The 21,823-nt window shown below is 41.8% G+C and overlaps 1 protein-coding gene across 1 annotated transcript in view; it reads left to right on the top strand.

Annotated features, from left to right (window-relative positions):
- PLCH1 (phospholipase C eta 1) overlaps window positions 1-21,823 on the top strand; it is a 255,742-nt gene that overhangs the window by 38,277 nt on the left and 195,642 nt on the right. Inside the window, exon 2 of the mRNA XM_064275637.1 lies at window positions 19,602-19,720. Within this exon, the coding sequence (XP_064131707.1) occupies window positions 19,642-19,720 (79 nt within the window). The 5' untranslated portion in view covers window positions 19,602-19,641. The remainder of the gene's footprint in view (window positions 1-19,601; window positions 19,721-21,823) is intronic.

Genomic DNA, 21,823 nt, shown 5'->3' with positions numbered 1-21,823 from the left:
CAATGAGAGGCATCACTGAGCGTATTCACGAAGCCATATGAATCTCAAGCAGGATAAAGAAAAAGAAATCCATACATAGGCAAAATTAATTAAATGGCAGAACACAAAAGTTAGAGAGAAGATCTCAAGCAAGATCGGAGAGAAAAGGTGGCTTATCTTCAAATACATGAAAATGAGTCTGACTGTATAACAATAGAAGCTAGTAGGATATCATCTTTCATGCACAGAGAGAAATTGACTATTTAGGGTTCTACATCCTTTAAAAATATCTTTAAAAGGCAAAGACAAAATAAAGACTTTTTGGATTTGTAAAAACTGGGAGTATTTATTCTGGCAGATCCTCGCTGAAAGGATAGACTTCAGGCAGAAGAAAATAATTTCCAAATGGAAGGTCTCAGAAGCAATAAGAAATGAAGAGCAAAGAAAGGGGAAAATATATGAGTTAATAACACATATTGAGTGTGTAAAACAATAATAATGACGTCTTTTGGGGGAACTAGAATAATTGTATAAAACAGTAATATAAGTTGCAGGGGCAGGAGAAGTGAATATGTTCTAAGGTTCTTGTATGGTTTGGGAGAAAGTTAAAGATCTTGATTAACTTTAGACTTTGATAATTAAAGTGTGTATATTAACCTTTCTAAGGCAACCACTAAAATTAGTAAAAGACTGAATAACTTTCCAGTTAACGGGGTGGGAGTGAGAGGATGAAAGGAGAAAATTAGTAAATTCTGAAGAAGGCAGGGAGGCTGAGGCAAGAAATACAGAATAGTCAGGACAACAGAAAAGCACAAAAAGTAAATGAAAATATCCAATAATTATAATAAGTCTAAAGGAACCAAAGGCTGTCACGTTGGATGAAAAACCGAAATTCAGCTATATGCTGTTTGCAAGTGACCTGTAAAACACAAGGACACAGAAAGGTTAAAAATCAAAGATAAATGAGTGATTAAAAACCAGAAGAAAGTTGGCAATTTTGACATCAAACAAAATAAACTTTAAATACCAAAAAAGCACCTCTAGAGATAAAAAGGATCATCTTATATTCTTTAAAAAGCTTCAACTCAACAGAAAGATAAAACAACTTATATGCATGTGATAACATTCCCTCACTATATATGAAGCAAAAATTGATAGAACTACGATGAGACGCACACATATTCACAGTGAGATTTTTATACACTTCCTAGGTACTTGATAAAGTGGGGAAAAAATCAGTTACCACAGACAAGATTTGAGCAATCACATAAATAAGCTTGAGCTGATGGATATATAAAGAACATTGTGTCCCCAAACTGCAGAATATACGTTCTTTTCAAGTACACATAGAACGTTTAGAAGAAGTGACCTCAAATTAAGTTATGAAGTCTTAACAAATATCAAAGGATTGGTATCACATAGACTAGATCCGTGACCTCAATGCAATTAAACTGGAAATTGACAACAAAAAGATCACTAGGGAAAAAAAATGTAGATATATACTTCAAAATAACTCTTGGGTCAAAGAGAAATTGTAATGAAAATCAGAAAATATTTTTAACTAAATGAAAACAAAGATACTATGTGTTAAAATTTGGAAAGAGGCCAGCTAAAGCATACCCGCTACCCCCCTGCTGTCAAGTCGATTCCGACTCATAGCGACCCTAAGGGACAGAGTAGAACTGCCCCATAGAGTTTCCAAGGAGTGCCTGGTGGATTCGAACTGCCGACCTTTTGGTTAGCAGCCATAGCTCTTAACCACTACGCCACCAGGGTTTCCAGCTAAAGCATTGTTGTTGTTGTTACATGCCGTCGAGTCGGTTCCGACTCAGTGACCCTATGCACAACAGAACAAAACACTGCTCAGTCCCGCTCCATCCTTACAATCATTGTTATGCTTGAGCCCATTGTTGCAGCCACTGTGTCAATCCACCTCGTTGAGGGTCTTCCTCTTTTCCGCTGACCCTGTACTCTGCCAAGCATGATGTCCTTCTCCAGGGAGTGATCCCTCCTGACAACATATCCAAAGTATGTAAGATGCAGCCTTGCCATCCTTGCCTCTATGGAGCATTCTGGTTGTACTTCTTCCAAGACAGATTTGTTTGTTCTTTGGGCAGCCCATGGTATATTCAGTGTTCTTCGCCAACACCACAATTCAAGGGAGTCAACTCTTCATCGGTCTTCCTTATTCATTGTCCAGCTTTCACATGCATATGACGTGATTGAAAATACCACGGCTTGGGTCAGGCACACCTTAGTCTTCAGGGTGACTTCTTTGCTCTTCAGCACTTTGAAGAGGTCCTTTGCAGCAGATTTGCCCAATGCAATGCATCTTTTGATTTCTTGACTGCTGCTTCCATGGCTGTTGATTGTGGATCCAAGTAAAATGAAATCCTTGACAACTTCAATCTTTTCTCCGTTTATCATGATGTTGCTCATTGGTCTAGTTGTGAGGATTCTTGTTTTCTTTATGTTGAGGTGCAATCCATACTGAAGTCTGTGGTCTTTGATCTTCATTAGTAAGTGCTTCAAGTCCTCTTCACTTCCAGCAAGCAGGGTTGTGTCATCTGCATAACGCAGGTTGTTAATGAGTCTTCCTCCAATCCTGATGCCCCGTTCTTCTTCATATAGTCCAGCTTCTCAGATTATTTGTTCAGCATACAGATTAAATAGGTATGGTGAAAGAATACAACCCTGACGTACACCTTTCTTGACTTTAAACCAATCAGTATCCCCTTGTTCAGTCTTAACAACTGCTTCTTGATCTATGTAAAGGTTCCTCATGAGCACAATTAAGTGCTCTGGAATTCCCATGCTTCGCAGTGTTATCCATAGTTTGTTATGATCCACACAGTTGAATGCCTTTGCATAGTCAGTAAAACACAGGTAAACATCCTTCTGGTATTCTCTGCTTTCAGCCAGGACCCATCTGACATCAGCAATGATATCCCTGGTTCCGTGTCCTCTTCTGAAACTGGCCTGAATTTCTGGCAGTTCCCTGTCAATGTACTGATACAGCCATTTTTGAATGATCTTCCGCAAAATTTTGCTTGCGTGTGATATTAATGATATTGTTCTATAATTTCTAAAGCATATATAGCCTTAAATACTTAGAAAAGCAGAAAGGCTAAAATTCAGTAGTTAAACATTGAAATTATAAAGTTAGAAAAAGAGGCAAAATAATAGACCCCCAAAAATTAGTTGTTGGGTACTGTTGAGTCAATCCTGACTCATAGTGACTCCATGTGGCAGAATAGAACTGCCCCATAGGGTTTTCTAGGCTGTGATCTTTTCGAGAGCAGATTGTCAGGTCTTTCTCCTGCAAAGCACCTGGGTAGGTTCGAATTGCCAACCTTTTGGTTAGCAGCCGAGTGCTTAACTGTAGTGCCATGAGGACTCTCTCAAAGAAAGTAGATGGAAGAAAATAATAGTAATAATTCCATATCATTCAGTGGAGTTGATTAATAAAGACAAACTTTGATTCTTTGTAAAAACTAATCATGTTGACGAACACTTGGTAAGATTGATTTAAAAAGAAAAGGAGAGAGGCACAAATAAAAAAATATTGGGAGTAAAAAAGCTAATGTTGTAGATATGAAAAAGATAATATTATGAGCAACTTTATGCTAAAATATTTGTGAGGTTAAGGACCTAGTTTTACCCTAAGTAAGGTAACCTTTATCTTTAGCTGCAGAGAAATAACCCTTTTGGAGTTGTGCTGACAATTGGGGTTGGTCAAACTAGAAAAGACTCACTGGGAGGCCAATATCAACTAGCATCAGAAGGCATGAGTTAGTTTATTAGGCAGGACTGGTCAATTAAAGTCCAGAACGCTAAGCTTCAGAGAGCGACCTGGTCAGCGCAGGGAGGGTGACAGGCCCATTTTCAGACATGGCAGCTGTGCTTGCCTGTGCGTACCTTCCTTATGATGATCCTGATTCATACCCTTTTACTCTAATAAAACCGGTAGTTGTAAGTGTAGTATCTGCTGTGAGTTCTGTGAGTCATTCTAGTGAATTAATTTACAAACCCAAGGATGGCGTCCTCAACTCGTCAGGTCTGACCTAGCTCTGGGTGGCCAGAGACACAGAGAGAGAAAGAGTACTGTGTGGGTGGCTGGTATTCAGAAATGACAGAGAAGTGAGAAAGCAAGGATATGATTGATCACTGCTGTCTTAGTCATCTAGTGCTGCTGTAACAGAGATACCACAAGTGGATGGCTTTAACAAAGAGAAGTTTATTTTCTCACAGTAAAGTAGGCTAAAAGTCCAAATTCAGGGTATCAGCTCCAGGGAAAGGCTTTCTGTCTCTGTTGGCTGTGGATGAAGGTCTTTCTGGTCAATCTTCCCCTGGACTAGGAGCTTCTCTGCACAGGAACCTCGGGTCTAAAGGACTTGCTTTTCTCCCAGTGCTTCTTTCTTGGTGGTGTGAGGCCCCCCTGTCTCTCTGCTTGCTTCTATCTTTTATATCGCAAGAGATTACCTCAAGACACAATCCTTGTAGGTTGAGTCCTGACTCACTAACCCAACTGCCACCCATCCTCCCTCATTAACATCATAGAGGCAGGATTTACAACATATAGGAAAATCACACCATACTGGGAATCATGGCCCAGCCCAATTGATACACACATTTTTGGGGGGACATAATTAAATCCATGACAGCTGCCTTCTGGGTTTCAACTTTATGCTGATTCTCATCATGAAGCTATCATTGTACATTTGAAAGTTTAGGTGAAACTCATAGATTCCCAGAAAAATTTAACTTACCAAAACTGACTTAGAAAAAGTAGAAGGCCTGAATAGCCCTATAATTTTTAAATAAAATATATCAGTAAGCAAATGTTTCTCCTTAACGGGAAGTCCAAGATCAGATGATTTTATGGGCAAGTTCTATCAAACATCTAAAAATATTGAAAAATATTTTTAAACTTGCATAAATTCTTCTAGGGGATAGATACTCTTTTTATGAGGCTATCATAACCTTACGGCAGTGTGTTTGGGTTATCATAACCTTGATACAAAAACTTGTTGAGGGTAATATGAGAAATGGAAATTATAGGCCAATATTATTCAGGAAAACTCCCCCCAAAACCAAACCCATTGCCGTCGAGTCAATTCCGACTCATAGCAACCCTATAGGACAGAGTAGAACTGCCCCATAGGGGTTCCAAGGAGTGCCTGGTGGATCGAACTGCCGACCCTTTGGTTAGCAGCCGTAGCACTTAACCACTATGCCACCAGGGTTTCCTACTCAGGAAAATACATGTAAATATCATAAACAAAACATTAACAATCCAAATCCAGCAATGTATAAAAAAGGTAATACATTATGACCAAATTGGGTTTATCCTAGAATTGTAGGGCTAATTTAAGTTTAGAGAACTTACCACATTAACACATCAATGGAGACAAATCTTATGATGTATCAGTAGATGCAGAGAAAATATTTTATAATGTTGTTGTTGTTAGGTGCCATCAAGTTGGTTCTGACTCAAAGCGACCCTACATATGTTCCCTTCTAACTCCAGGTCTTTGCACATTTCATTGTAATACTTTACCATGTCTTCTCCAGCTTCTATTTGAAATCTTCCATTAAGCTCTTTTACTTCATCATTTCTTCTATTTACTTTAGCTACTCTATTTTCAACAGCAAGTTTCAGAGTCTCTTCTGACATCCATTTTGGTCTTTTCTTTCTTTCTTGTCTTTTTAATGACCTTCTGCTTTCTTCATGTATGATGTCCTTGATACCATCCCACAACTCATCTGGTCTTCGGTCATCAGTGTTCAATGCATCCAATCTATTCTTGAGATGGTCTCTAAATTCAGGTGGGATAAACTCAAGGTTGTACTTTGGCTCTCATAGATTTGTTTTAATTGTCTTCAGCTTCAATTTGAACTTGCATACGAGTAACCGATAGTGTGTTCCTTGTTTGGCCCCTGGCCTTGTTCTGACTGATGATATTGAGTTTGGCCATCGTCTCTTTCCATAGATGTAGTCAATTTGATTCCTGTGTATTCCATCCAGTGAGGTCTACATGTATAGTTACTGTTTTTATGTTCTTAAAAAAGATATTTCCAATGAATGCATTGCTGGTCTTGCAAAATTCTGTCATGCAGTCTCTGGTGTCATTCCTATCATTAAGGCCATATTTTCCAACAATTGATCCTCCTTCTTTGTTTTCAACTTTCATATTCTAATCACCAGTAATTATCAATGCATTATGATTGCATGGTTGATAATTTCAGGCTGCAGAATTTTGTAAAAATATTTGATTTCTTCATTTTTGGCTTTAAAGTTGGTACATAAATTTGAATAACTGTCCTGTTAACTAGCCTTCCGTGTAGGTATACAGATATTATCACTGATAGCATTGTACTTTAGGGTAGATCTTGAAACATTCTTTTGACAATGACTGCAATACTGTTCCTCTTCAACTTGCCCTTCCTGGTGTCTTAGTCACCTAGTGCTGCTATAACAGAAATACCACAAGTGAATGGCTTCAGCAAACAGAAGTTTATTCTCCCCCAACTCTGGTAGGCTAGAAGTCCAGATTCAGGGCATCAGCTCTAGGCTTTCTCTTTCTCTGTCAGTTTTGGGGGAAGGTCCTTGTCATCAACCTTAACTGCCGCTAATCACACCTCATTAACATCATAGAGGTAGGATTTACAACACATAGGAAAATCAGGTCAGATGACAAAATGGTGGACAGTCACACAGTACTGGGAAGCATGGACTAGCCAAGCTGACACACATTTTGGGGGGACAGGATTCAACCCATAATACCCGGCATAGTAGACATAGGATTGTTTGATTCAAAATCACCAATACCAGTAGTCCATTTCAGCTCACGAATGCCTAGGATGTCAGTCTTCAATTGTTTATTTCATTTTTGACAACTTCGAATTTTCTTAGATTCATACTTTGTACATTCCACTTTCTGATTATTCATGGATGTTTGCAGCTGTTTCTTCTCATTTTGGGTCTTGCAATGAAGTAGCAATAGCAAAACTGCTTCCACGTTTTAGGTATCTGTTAGAACAGCATCCCACTTTTCTGGCACCAAATTCTTAGTTATCCAGTGCTGCTATAACAGCAATACCATGGTGTGTGGCTTTAACAAACAGAAATTAGTTTTCTCACAGTTTAGAAGGCTGGAAGTCTGAATTCAGGGTGCCAGCTCTAGGGGAAGGCTTTCTCTCTCTGTCGGCTCTGGAGGAAGGTCCTTGTCTCGTTTGAGCTTCTGCTCCTGGGCAATCTTCATGTGGTTTGGCATTTCTCTTCCTCCATCTCCACTCTGCTCACTTGCTTAATCTCTTTTATATCTCAAAAGAGATTGACTTGAGATACACCCTACACTAATCCTGCCTCGTTAACATAACAATATTAACCCAATCCCAAATGGGATTATAACTACACAATAAAACTACACCATAGAGGTTAGGATTTACAACATATATTTTGGGGGGATGCAATTCAATCCATAACACATGGCTTTTTTTTTTTTACCTAGCACTGTATCAGGAGCCTTAGTGGCACTGTGGTTAAGAGCTTGGCTGCTTACCAAAAGGCTGGCAGTTTGAATCCACCAGCTGCTCCTTGGAAACCCTATGGGGCAGTTGTACTCTGTCCTATAGGATCGCTATGAGTTGGAATTGACTCCATGGCCACAGGTTTGGTTTGGGTTTTTTAGCATTACGTCGCGAGCATTTTTCTGTCTCATTTACAAATTCTTTGCAAACATAATTGTTGATGTCTACACAATAGTCAACATTGCCCCAATGGTTGGGCGTTTAGAGTTCCATTTTTTCTGCCATAAATAATGCTGTGATGGACATCTTTGTACATAAATATTCACCTACATCTTTAGTTATTTTGGATATATTCCCAGGAGAGGACTTCCTGGGTCAAAAAATATGGACACTTTCAAGATCTGAGTCCATATTCTATATTTTAAACCGGCCATTTCAAATGAAGCCTCCACCTGTCTTTGGAGGGTGGATTATATATCGTTGTTCAACTAGCTCAGAGCATTTTCACTTTATGATTGCTTTAAGGACCAGGAGCTTGAGTTGGTGTCTTCTATGAGCCTTAAAAAATGAACAAAGTGGCCTTTTCTTTCTTTGCCTTTGTGTACATAGCTGGGAGGGGGCTAGGCTATGGAATTAGGCTGTTTGTCGAGGTTTTTAACAACCAGTTTGGTGGTGCTTGGCAACCTGTGGGAGGGAGGGCTTGTGATGGGGTGGGAAGGAAAGTGACCTGCCATCTGCAGGCCCCCGAAGGAGTGGGGACCCAATGACTAGGGCCCTCTGGATCTGACCCAGGCTCCGAACTGCTTTAGACACTGTTCTCTGAGCATCTGCAGAGAAAGAGGAGCCTGGCTCCTCCCACCCCACCCTTTCTCTGCATAATTTCCTTAATTAATTGGTTTGTCTTAAAATTAGTGGAGAAATGAGCGAGGATCAACTTTTTAAAAATCTTTGCGTTTGATTGGATTTAGTTTGAATTGTGGATGTAGACATTCCCAAAGGTGTGTGTGTCAAAGGCTATGAGGTGTGGATTGTAGTTTTGGGACCTTTTTTCCTGTGCTTTCCTGTTTCTACGTCTCTTGTTGTTTTACGAGTATCACCATGACAGCCTGCGAACGATGTCCTTTATCTCTCAACAAGGCTTACAGAGGAGGACACAGCACTCTTCGCATATACACAATATGCACATATACACAATATAGACGTCAACAATATCTGCATATCCACAATATCTGCATACCCACAATATCTGCATACCCACAATATCTGCATATACCCAATATACACATATACACAATGTACACATATACACAATAGCCACATGTCCGCATAGCAACAATATGCACGTATCTACAATGTCCACATGTACACAATGTCCACGTATCCACAATACACACAACTGGTGCCTGGGAATTAACTCTGTGGTTTCTCAGGGTTATTTAAATTTATGATTAAAGAGAAATAGTTTGGGATATTGGGTAGGAGTTGCCCATAATCCTTAATGATGAATTGTGGGGTTTTTTTTTTTTTTTTTAATTTTATTGTGCTTTAGTTGAAAGTTGATAGCTCAAGTTCGTTTTTCATTAAAAAAATTTATACACATACTGTTTTGTGACATTAGTTGCAATCCCTGCAATGTGGTAGCACTCTCCCCCTTTCTGCCCTGGGTTCCCTGTGTCCGTTTGCCCAGTTTTCCTGTCCCTTCCTGCCTTTTCGTCTTCTTTCTTGCTTTTGGGCAGGTGTTGCCCATTTGGTTTTAGACACTTGATTGAACTAAGAAGCACATTCTTCATGAGTGTCATTGCTTGTTTTATGTTGTTGTTGTTGTTCTTAGGTGCCGTTCAGTCAGTTCCCACTCATAGTGACCCTATGTATAACAGAATGGAACACTGCCTGGTCCTGTGCTGTCCTCACAATTGTTGTTATGCTCAAACCTATCGTCGCAGCCACTGTGTCAGTCCATCTTGTTGAGGGTCTTCCTCTTTTTCGATGATCCTCTACTTTACCAAGCATGAGGTCCTCCCCCAGGGTCTGATTCCTCCTGATAACATGTCCAAAGTATGTGATACAAAGTCTCACCATCCTTGCTTCTAAGGAGCATTCTGGCTGTATTTCTTCCAAGACAGATTTGTTCCTTCTTTTGGCAGTCCATGATATATTCAATATTCTTCACCAACACCGTAATTCAAAGGCATTGTTTCTTCTTTGGTCTTCCTTATTCACTGTCCAGCTTTCGCATGCATATGAGGTGATTGAAAACACTGTGGCTTGGGTCAGGGGCACCTTAGTCCTTAATGTGATAGCTTTGCTTTTTTAACACTTCAAAGAGGTCTTTTGCAGCAGATTTGCCCAATGCAATGTGTCCTTTAGTTTTTTGACTGCAGCTTCCATGAGTGTTGATTGTGAATCCAAGTAAAATGAAATCCTTGACAACTTCAATCTTTTCTTCCTTTATCATGATGTTGCTTATTGGTCCAGCTGTGAGGATTTTTGTTTTCTTTATGTTGAGGTGTAATCCATACCGAAGGCTGTGGTCCTTGATCTTTATCATTAAGTGCTTCAAGTCCTCTTCACTTTCAGCAAGCAAGGTTGTTTTATAGGCCTGTCTAATCTTTGGCTGGAAGGTGGACTTTGGGAGTGGCTTCAGTCTGAGTTAGCAGGGTGTCTGGGGGCCATAGTCCCGGGGGTTCCTTCAGTCTCTGTCAGACCAGTACATCTTGTCTTTTTTTGTGAATTTGAATTTTGTTCTACATTTTTCTCGTGCTCTGTCCAGGACCCTCTGTGGGGTTCCCTGTCAGAGTGGTTGGTGGTGGTAGCTGGGCACTGTCTAGCTCTTCGGAACGACTCTGAGAGAACATCTCATTCGTCACATCTGCTTTGTGGTTAAGTAGACAAGGCAGCTGAAACATAGGGGAATGAAGAGACACAGCATTGGCCAGAGGCAGCACTGGGCCCCAGCTTTGGCCTCTTGACTTCCATTCAGAGGTTTTTCCATTGCCTCTCAATGCCTTTCTAGCACCCCAAGAATTAGTTATTCCTGTTCCAAGCATCCATACCCTCAGCTGGAGCCTTGGTGGCACAGTGTTTAAGAACTTGGCTGCTAACCAAAAGGTTGGCAGTTCAAATCCACTAGCTTCTCCTTGGAAACCCTCTGGGGCAGTTCTACTGTGTCCTACAGGGTTGCTATGAGTTGGAATTGACTCGATGGCAACAGGCTTTTTCCAGCCACAGGGTGAGTTTGTGCATTTTGTGGTTTTAATTTCTGGCGATAGCCTTCTTCCCCGTGGTTAGCAATTTTGAGAATGTCTGAGTCCTCAGACAGTTTTCGCAGTGATATCTGGAGGAAATTTGGCTGCCGTGTTTCTGAACGTGGTCCAAGAAGCTCACTCAAATTTCATTGCAAAGTAGCTTCCCATCCTCTGATTCCCAAAAGACTGACACTTTGCCCTGATCCCCTCGTGTCTGTACATCCCAGAGGCCCCTGGAGGGACAAGGCTTGCATTTAAAATAAGTACCATTTCATTTAATCATCTCCCCTCTTCTCTTTTTGATGGGCTATCGTGGAGTTGAGTTGGATGGTGGGGGAGGGAAGAATGAGAGTCTTGTTTGTCACCTTGAGTAACACAACTTTAGGCTCTAAGAAGGAAGCAGAACATTAGGGAGGAAACACAGCTAGATCTGGAGTAAAGCCCTGGACTGGGAACAGTGGGTTTAGAGTCAGAAGACCTGGGTTTGCAACCTACTGTTTCCTCTGAGCCCTTTGAATTTGTGCCTAATGTTGTATGACTCAGAAGGGTCATTTTTTCAAAGACAAAATGTAAATGAAAGTATTATATAAACCATAAAATTATCTACAAATCATATACTGTTATTATGAAGGAAGAGTGTAAAGAAATGGGAGTAGGGGTGTTGATTTTTACTGAAGTGTTGATTTTTATCTTTGTGCCAGAGGAGAATGGGCTGGTGGTAATAACTTCAGTAGGGAGAGAAAAAAGTCCAGGGGTAGCAGAAAAATCCTCCATTTTTTTTCAATGTCTCCTCCTGCAAGTTCTCTTTTAAGGATTTCCCCCCTATTTCCCTTTAGCACAGTGTTAGAACTCTGGTTCCCATACATGAACTCAAATAGCTTGTCTTTTATTAAACCACTCAAGTGGCTTGAGCAGATTCATAGCCTTCCATAACACCCACCTTAAGGTAGTAATACAGATTTCCCTTTACATCTAAAAACAGCTGAGGGAATTCTAAAGATGAAAATAAGGTTTTAGGCTTTGTTCTGCTTTATTAAAATATAAGGGCTGTGGGAGAATCCTTTACAACCAGAACAAAGGACTGGATTGTAGCATATCCCCGGAGAAAGCCCAAGTAAACACCTGGTCATATTTTAGAACGCAGTGAGGCCCAGTTAAGAGACTTGCCGAAGGTTCCCCAGCAGGTTGGTTGATTCCAGCTCATGACGACCTCATGCGTGCAGAGTAGAACTGTTCCATAGGGTTTTCAAGGCCGCGACCTTTCTGAAACAGATCACCAGGGCTATCTTCTGAGGAGTTTGAACCATCAACCTTTCGGCTAGTAGTCGAGCGCTTAACCAAGGACTCCACAAAATGAGCTTAGGGGCACTTAAAATTTTTAGAGATTTTTCTAGTCCATCTGACTCATGAATTCCCTTGCTTACGTGGCATCCTTTATTTATTCTGCTGTATTAGTTGTTGTTTTTCCCGAGTATAATTGATAATAATTTCTTTTTAAAATTACACTTATAAGATGAATTAGGCAAGAATAAAAGACATCAAATTGGAAAGGAAGGAGTAAAATTATCTCTACTACAGTAATATAACTTTATAGAAAATCCTAAAGAATCCACAAAAAAACTTTTAGAGCTAATAAGCAAATTTAACAAAGCTGCAGAATATGGCAGCAATACACAAAAAACAGTTGTATTTCTATACATTAGAAATTAAGAAAACAATTTCATCTTTAATAGCATCAAAAAAGAATAAGATACCTAGGGATAAATTTAACCAAGGAGGTGGAAGACTTATACACTGAAAACTATAAAAGGTTGCTGAAAGATGTTAAAGAAGACCTAAACAAATGGGAAGAAAGCCAGTGTGAATGGATTGGAAGGCAACATTGTTAAATGTGCAGATTCAATGAGACTTCCACCGGCCTTTCTTGCAGAAATGGAAAAGCCAATCCTAAAATTCATATGACATTGAAAGCAACCCCAAATAGCCAAAACAACCTTGAAAAAGGAAAACAAAGTTTGGAAAACACGCTTATTGATTCCGAAACCTACTACAAAGGTACAGTGATCAAAACAGCATCGTAGTGACATAAGGATAGATATATAGAACAATAAAACAGACTTGAGAATCCAGAAATAAACCCATACATCAATTGAGGGTGCCAAGACCATTCAGTGGGAAAAGAACAGTTTCTTCAACAAATGGTGTTGGGACAATTGGATAGTCACATGTGAAATTATGAAGTGGAACCCCCACCTCACACTATATACAAAAATTAACAAAGACCTAATTGCACGAGCTAAAACTATAAAACTCTTAGAAGAAAACATAGGGGGCAAATCTTCATGACACTGGATTTAGCAATGGTTTTTTAAAATATAACACCAAAAGGATAAGCAACAAAAGAAAAAATAGAACAATAAAAAGACAAACAGCCCGATTAAAAAATGAGCAAAGTACTTGAATAGGGAATTCTCCAAGGAAGCTATACAATGGCCAAAAAGCACATGAAAAGATGCTTGTCATTTCCAAAAACCAAACCAAACCCAGTGCCATCGAGTCAATCCCGACTCATAGCGACCCTATAGGACAGAGTAGAACTGCCTCATAGAGTTTCCAAGGAGCGCCTGGCGAATATGAACTGCCGACCCTTTGGTTAGCAGCTGTAGTGCTTAACCACTAAGCCACCAGGGTCATTAGGGAAATGCAATCACAGGCACTGTCTTGGTCGTCTACTGCTGTTATAACAGAAATACCACAAGTGGATGGCTTCAACAAACAGAAGTTGATTCTCTCACAGTCTAGTAGTCTAGAAGTTCAAATTCAGGATGTCAGCTCCAAGGGAAGCCTTTCTCTCTCTGTTGGCTCTGGGGGAAGGTCCTTGCATTCAATCTTCCCCTAGACTAAGAACTTCTCTGTGCAGAAAGCCTGGGTCCATAGAGTGCGCTCTGCTCCTTGCTCTGCTTTCTTGGTGGTATGATGTCCCCTATCTCTCTGCTTACTTCCCTTTCCTTTTATTTCTTGTAAGATAAAAGGTAATGTAGACAACCCTCCAGGAAAACTCCCCTTACATTGGATCAGGGATGCCACCTGCGCAAGGATATTACATCCCACCTTAATCCTCCTTAACATAATCTAATCTTGCCTCATTAACCATGGGCAAAGATTAGGATTTACAACACACAGGAAAATCACATCAGATGGCAAAAAGATAGACAATCACACAATATTGGGAATCATGGCCTAGCCAAATTGTTACACATATTTTTGGGGTACACAATTCAATTCATGACAGTCACTAATGAGACACCACTTTACATCCACTAAGAAGGACATGTTGTTGTGTGCTGTTGAGTCAAGTCTGACTCATAGTGACCCTAAAGGACAGGGTAGACCTGGCCCATACAGTTTCCAAGACTGTAATCTTTAAGGATGCAGATTGCCACACCTTCCTCCCACAGAGAGGGTAGGTGCTTTGAACTGCTGACCTTTTGGCTAGCAGCTGAGTGCTTAACCACTGTGCCACCAGGGCTCCTTAAGGTGACCATAATAATAATAAAGGAAAAAAAAAGTGTAATGATGATGTGAAGAAATTGGAACCCTCATCCATTGCTGGTGGGAAGGTGAAATGATACAGCCCACATTCAAGGGGAGGTGAGTTGATTCTATTTGTTTTTGTTTTTTTAATTTTTGGTGAAAATAAACACAGCCAAAACATACATTCATTCAACGATTTCTACGTGTACAATTCTGTGACATTGGTTATATTCTTCATAGTATGTTACCATTCTCACTATCTGTTCCCAAATTATTTCACCATCATTAACTTAGACTCACTACCCCATAAACTTCTCATCTATGCTTTAGAGTTGCAGTTGACAAAGACTCTACCTTTTGAATGTAGGAATGTCCACATTACCTAACAGTCTTGTTCTTTTTGGCCTGTCATGGCTTGCACCCTTTGTTTGGAATCAGAAGATAATGGTTTCAAGATTCTTTGCTGCTTTATCCTAGCAGCACGAGTGAATCACTTAATCTCTCTAATATTCTCTCCTTGTTTTGTCTGGTAAAGGGAGATAACAATACCTACCTCAGAAGATTATTGTTGGGCCAAATGAGAGTCATGTATAGGCACACCTCGTTTTAATGTGCATTGCTGATACTGCGTTTTTTACAAGTCGTAGATTTGTGGCACCCCTATGTCTAGCAAGTCTATTGGCACCATTTTTCCAACAGCATGTGCTCACTTCATGTTTCTGTGTCACATTTTGGTAATTCTCACAACATTTCAAACTTCTTCATTATTATATCTTTTGTGGTGACCTGTGATCAGTGATCTTCGGTGTTACCATTGTAACTGTTTTGGGGTGCCACGAACAGTGCCCATATAAGGTGCAAACTCAGTGGATAAATGTTGTGTGTGTTCTGGCCGCTCCACTGACCGACTGTCCCCCCGTCTCTCTCCCTCTCCTTGGGGAGCCCTTTTCCCTGAGACACGACAATATTGAAATTAGGCCAATTAATAACCAAACCTACAATGGCGTTTAAGTGTTCAAGTGAAAGGAAGAGTCACACATCTCTCACTTTAAATCAAAAGCTAGAAATGATTAAGCTTAGTGAGGAAGGCATGTCAAAAGCTGAGATAGGCTGAAAGCTAGGCCTCTTGTACCAAACAGTAAGCCAAGTAGTGAATGCAAAGGAAAAGTTCTTGAAGGAAATTGAAAGCGCTATTCCAGTGAACACACAAATAAGAAAGTGACACAGCCTAATTGCTGATATGGAGAAAGTTTTAGTGGTCTGGACAGAAGATCAAACCAGCCACAACAGTCCCTTAAGCCAAAACCTAATCCAGAGCAAGGCCCTTACTCTCTTCAGTTCTGTAACAGCTGAGAGAGGTGAGGAAGCCGCAGAAGAAAAGTCTGAAGCGAGCAGAGGTTGGCTCATGAGGTTTGAGGAAAGAGGCCGTCTTCATAGCATAAAAGTACAAGGTGAAGCAGCACGTGTTGATGTAGAAGCTGCAACAAGTTATTCGGAGGATCTAGCTAATTGACGAAGGCGGCTACACTAAACCACAGATTTTTGATGTAGATGAAACAGCCTTCTATTGGAAGAAGACGCCATCTAGGACTTTCATAGCTAGCGAGGAGAAGTCAACACCCTGCTTCAAAGCTTCAAAGGACAAGCTGACCCTCTTGTCAGGGGCAAATGCAGCTGGCAACTTTAAGTTGAAGCCAATGCTCATTTACCATTCTGAAAATCCTAGGGCCCTTAAGAATTAATGCTAAATCTACTCTACCTGTGCTCTGTAAAGGGAACAACAAAGCCTGGATGACAGCACATCTGTTTACAACATGGTTTACTGAATATTTGAAGGGCATTGCTGAGACCTACTGCTCAGAAAAAGATTCCTCTCAAAATATCATTGCTCATTGACAATGCACTTGGTCAGCCGAGAGCTCTGATGGAGATGTACGAGGATATCAATGTTGTTTTCCTGCCTGCTAACACAGCATCCATTCTGCAGCCCATGGATCAAGGAGTAATTTCAACTTTCAAGTCTTATTAGTTAAAAAATACATTTCTTAAGCCTATAGCTGCCAGAGATAGTGATTCTTCCGATGGATTTGGGCATAGTAAATTGAAAACCTTTTGGAAAAGATTCGCCATTCTACATGCCATTAAGAACATTTATGATTCATGGGAGGTGGTCGAAATATCAACATGAACAGGAGTTTGGAAGAAGTTGATTCCAGCCCTCATGGATGACTTTGAGGGAGTCAAGACTTCAGTGGAGGAAGTCACTGCAGGTCTGGTGGAAGGAGCGAGAGAACTAGAATTAGAAGTGGAGCCTGAAGGTGTGACCGAGTTGCTGCAATCTCATGATAAAACTTTAATGGATGAAGAGTTGCTTCTTATGGACGAGTAAAGAAAGTGGTTTCTTGAGATGGAATCTACGCCTGGTGAAGATGCTGTGAACACTTTCGAAATGACAACAAAGGATTTAGAATATTCTGTAAACTTAGTTGATAAAGCAGCGTCAGGATTTGAGAGAACTGACTCCAATTTTGAAAGAAGTTCTACTGCAGGTAAAATGCTATCAAACAGCATTCCATACTACAGGTAATCTTTTGTGAAAGGAAGTCAATGTGGCAAACTTCACTGTTGTTTTATTTTAAAAAATTGCCACAGCCACCCCAAACTCCAGCAACTACCAGTCTGATCAGCCAGCAGCCATCAGTATCAAGGCAAGACGGTCCACCAGCAAAAAGATTATGAGTCGCTGAAGGAATAGATGATGGTTAGCATTTTTTAGCAATAAAGTATTTTTTAATTAACTTATGTAACTTTTTTTTTAGACATGATGCGATTGCACATTGAATAGACTACAGTATAGTGTAAACATAGCTTTTATATGCCTGGGAAACCAAAAAATTCATGTGACTCACTTTATTGCGATATTGACTTTATTGCGGCGGTCTGGAACTGAGCCTGCAAATTTCCAGCGTATGCCTGTAGGTGAACGTTTTTTGTTGACTATACGAATGCATCTCATTGTTCTCCTGATTCCATTTCCTTCTTCCTTGAATTGAGAATGAGCCAGGGCAGTGAAAGAGGGCAAAATAAAAAGTGCCACAAGTAAGTAAGGGAAAATGAACATGAATAGACAGGGTTCTCTTTACTCTAATTCCATGTAAATTAAAACATTGCTGATGTACAGTGTAGTGGTAAGAGCTCAGCTCCCAAGCAAAAGGTTGGCAGTTGGAGTCCACCAGTTGCTCCTTGGAAACCCTGTGGGGCAGTACTACTCTGTCCTGTAGGGTGGCTATGAGTCAGAATGGACTTGATGGCAAGCAGTGAATATACATTATAAATACACTCTTCGTAGGAAATAGCTTCTTTTAATGTTACTGAAAATGGTTTCCAATTCTTGGGAAAAGGCATTCTTATTAAAAAATGTAGACATCTTCAAGTTTACATATACACGTACGTATATCTAGTCATCGTTGTGTGCTACAAATGGTAAAACACTCCGTTACTAACAAAAAGAGTGGCAGTTCGAATCCACCCAGGTGTGCCTCGTAAGAGAGCCGGGCAATCTACTTCCAAAAGCTCACAGCTGTTGAAAACCCTGGGGACCTCGTTTAGACCCTGACACACATGGGGCCCCTGTGAGTCGGAGTTGACCCCATGGCGGCTCTTTGGTTTTTATGTAGAGCTGAATGTGTGCAAAAAGAGCTGAAATGACACACACCAAACAAAGAAAGGGGAAGAGGGGAACTTGCACTTTACTTATTTGATGAACTTCAGTGTTGTTTTAGTTTTTTTTGAGTCAATGAGCATATATGTCTGCATGGGTGGAGAAGGAGCAGAGGTGAGTCTACAATCCACCGTTGTCAGTCATATTTCACAGCTGGTTTACAGGTGATTTTGTCTTGAAGGACTAGGACTCCCCCTCGGCCTTGGGGAGCTGGCAGAAACAGGTAGATTTAGCCAGATGGGGCTGAGGTAAGAAGGGGAAGTCAGGCACAGAGCCAGAGAGAGGGCAGGGTGGACCCAGGCTAGGTAAGAACCCTCTTGGCGAAGGTAAAGATGGGCACTAGGAAGCCGAGGAGAATTTCCAGCCGAAGCTACTGATCCTTCCCCAGTTGTAGTTCCGCTAATGAATGGACAAAGCTCTGATAATTTTTATTTTCACCAAGTGGCTGCCTCCATCCTGGAGAAGTACTGTTACAGACTTCCAGATTGCTTTAATAGGGAAGATGACAAATGTTTTCCCACCTGTGGGTTTTACTTCACACTGGCCTTGCTCGGTTTTGTCTGGCTTTATTCTGTGAACAGAAAAGAGGTTGGAATTCTGAAAAGCTGCTTGAGCCAAATCCTGTGAACAAAGGGGCCTTGTTCAGGGTTATGCGTATAGCTTTTTGAGGAGTCCATTCATCAGCTCGGATCTCTGCTTTTCAAGTTCTCGATCTAGTTAGCATTGTGTTTCTGGGTTTCTGCTGAGAGGCAAGCCTTAGGAAGGAGCAGTCACCGCTTCTTGTCAACCCTGCTTGAGATCTGCGGTCGGCTCTAGTTACACCAGTAAGTTCAGTCTGGGCAGATACAGGCCCTAAATGGACATCGACACTGAGTCATGAAGAGGGAGCCAAGTTTTGTTGCTGCACTTGGCTCAACCATGGCCATGTGGAAGCTGCTATAATTTCTAGGGTTTCCACACGTGACACAGTCCTCAGTGGTGGTACTGACACTAGGTTTAGGAACCTGGAATGACAGCTTCTCTTATGTTAGGTGCCTCCTACCCTGCAGTGGAAGTTTCCTGAAATACCCGGGTGGTTTGGGTGCTGGCTGAATACGGACGAGGCCTGGAACTCAAAAACAGGTCCTAAAACCTGTTGCCTGATTGTAGATTTATTCCCCCAGGAGATAGCGGTAACTTTGAGCCCTGAAAGGTGCTGTTTGGAAAGTTACTGTTTTGGAATGTTAAGTAAGAGTCTACCCCCTGGGAGGCCTGTGGGACATTTCTTAGGACCTGGGAGCCCCGGTGGTGCAGTGGTTAAGAGCTTGGCTGTTAACTGAAAGGTCGGCATTTGGAATCCACCAGTCGCTCCTTGGAAACCCTACAGGGCAGTTCTCTGTCCTATATGGTCGCTATGAGTCGGAAGCAACTCAGCGGCATCGACTTGGTGGCAACAGGCTTTAATGGGGGGATTCTTGGGCCTTGTGTGGGGAAGATTTGTGCACTGAGTGTTGCCACGTAATGCTGTGTGACTAATGGCGTTACGCTACCCGTGTGAGGGAGTTGCTGCCATTTTCTTCATTCTTGTCGCATTTTGTTTTTCTCGACAGGGCAGTTGGGCTTTGATGCTGAGCCAGAGACCCTCCAACAATGAGTTCCTGGAACTTGGGGAGCAAGAACCTTGTGCAGTACCGCAGGCACTTCCTGGTGGACAACAGTGTGTTCCATGGTGAGCTGCCAGCTGGCTTTGTGTATCGGGGTCTTCCGTTTGTTTCTGACAGCACTTCTATTCAAGAGCACTCTAGGTGCAAATATGGTGTAATTGTTGGATTGGACCAAAAGCCTGAGTTAACTTGTTTATGGATAATTACCCAAGAAGCCGGGCTGGACTGGTCCCCACCGTTGCTGGCAGTAATGTCTCCTCTCAGCAGCCACAATAGTGTTACCATTTTCTACCTTATGGGTTGGCTTATGTCAGTGTCTTCCCTCTTGTACTATACTGCAAATTCAGTAATATCCCTTTCTGAGGTTTGTAGTTTTGGGGGGCTGAATAGACTGTGGACTGCCAAAAGAATGAACAAATCTGTCTTGGAAGAAGCACAGCCAGAGTGCTCCTTAGAAGCGAGGATGGTGAGATACTTTGGACATGTTATCAGGGGGGATCAGTCCCTGGAGAAGGCATGCTTGGTAAAGCAGATGGTCAGCGAAAAAGAGGATGACCCTCAGCGAGGTGGGTTGACACAGTGGCTGCAACAATGGGCTCAAGCATATCAACAATTATGAGGGTGGCACGGGACCGGGCAGTGTTTCGTTCTGTTGTACATAGGGTTGCTATGAGTCAGAAGTGACTTGACAGCACCTAACAACAACAACAACAGGCGCTGGGTAGGAGCCCTGGTGGTGCAGTGGTTAAGCACTTGGCTGCTAACTGAAAGGTCAGTGGTTCGAACCCACCAGTGCTCCGCAGGAGAAAGATTTGGCAGTCTGCTTCCTGTGACGACAACAGCCTTGGAAACCCTATGGGCGATTCTACTTGTCCTGCAGAGTTGTTATGAGTCGGAATAGGCTCGATGGCAATGGGTTAGGCCATGGGTGGTGCAAATGGTCAAGTACTAGCCAAAAGGTTGGTGGTTCAAACCCACCCAGAGGCACCTCGGAAAACGGGCCTGGTGATCTGCTTCTGAAAAATCACAGCCTTGAAGACCCTATGGAGCAGTTCTTGTCTGCACACTTGGGGTTGCCATGAGTCAGAATCAGCTCGATGGCAACTAACAACAACAGGCTCATAATAAGTGCTCGGTTAATATTTGTGGGTCACCAGTCAGTGGTCATTACTGGCCCGGGGTGTGCCTTCTGAACTCAGATAGAAGGGGCACTTTTGATCACCAGTTTTAGGCACTTATTGAAAAGAAGCCAGCTAAGCTGTATTTTCATGCCTGGGGGCCTTGAGGCCCATCTGTACGTCAGACCACATGTGAAGACAGAGCAGGGCAACTCACAGGGTTCAGCCTTCTCCGTCAGGGTGGTTACTGCAGCTGTAAATCAGAGAGCAATCCCCATTGGTCATTTTCTCGGCAAACGCAGATGAATTGCCTTCAGCCTGCTGGCCTCTGTTTAGTGTGTACATCAGGGATAAGCTTTGTCGTTCCCGCCGTTAGGATCAGGAGACCCTGGAGTGAAATTTATTTAAGAGTCAAAGATTTATGTGTTGCCAGGATTTTTGGAATAGTCCGAATCAGAAGCCTATGGAACTGTGGAAGGAAAGGAGAGATTTCAGGGGAGCTGTTTAACAGAATCCCATAATCTGTACACCCATTTTCTAACTCGGGTTTTTCTTCCCCGGTTTGGTGACAGGCTTTGTCATTATTGTTGCTGTAGGTTAAGTGTAAGATAACAAACTTACCCTCGCTTTATGAAAGCATTTAGATCTGCATTGTTCCTTCACATTCATTATACCACCTCATTGTAGGACCTTCTGGAGTCCCTGGGTGGTGGGCACGGATAAGCTTTGCGCTACTAACTCAGAGGTGGAAAGGCCTGGCGATCTGCTTCCGAAAGGTCACAGCCATGAAAACCCTATGGAGGGTAGTTCTACCCTGACACACATGGGTTCGCCATGAGTCGGGATTGTCTCGACGGCAACTGATACACGACCTTACGAAGTACAACGTGGCTTCACTTTATGGGTGAAAGGAGGGAAGAGCTGAAATGAGGGGCCCAAGTTGCTGCAGCTAATTCTTAGCAAGGTCAGAACTAAAATTCTTCCTCCACGTTCCCAGATGGGCTCTCTTGGTGTTGCAGGGGAGAAGTGCCCTTAGCGAAGGAGATGTGG

Source organism: Loxodonta africana, chromosome 23 (assembly GCF_030014295.1).
Source record: "Loxodonta africana isolate mLoxAfr1 chromosome 23, mLoxAfr1.hap2, whole genome shotgun sequence".
Classification (NCBI taxonomy): domain Eukaryota; kingdom Metazoa; phylum Chordata; class Mammalia; order Proboscidea; family Elephantidae; genus Loxodonta; species Loxodonta africana.
This window is presented reverse-complemented; position numbering and strand designations above follow the sequence as displayed.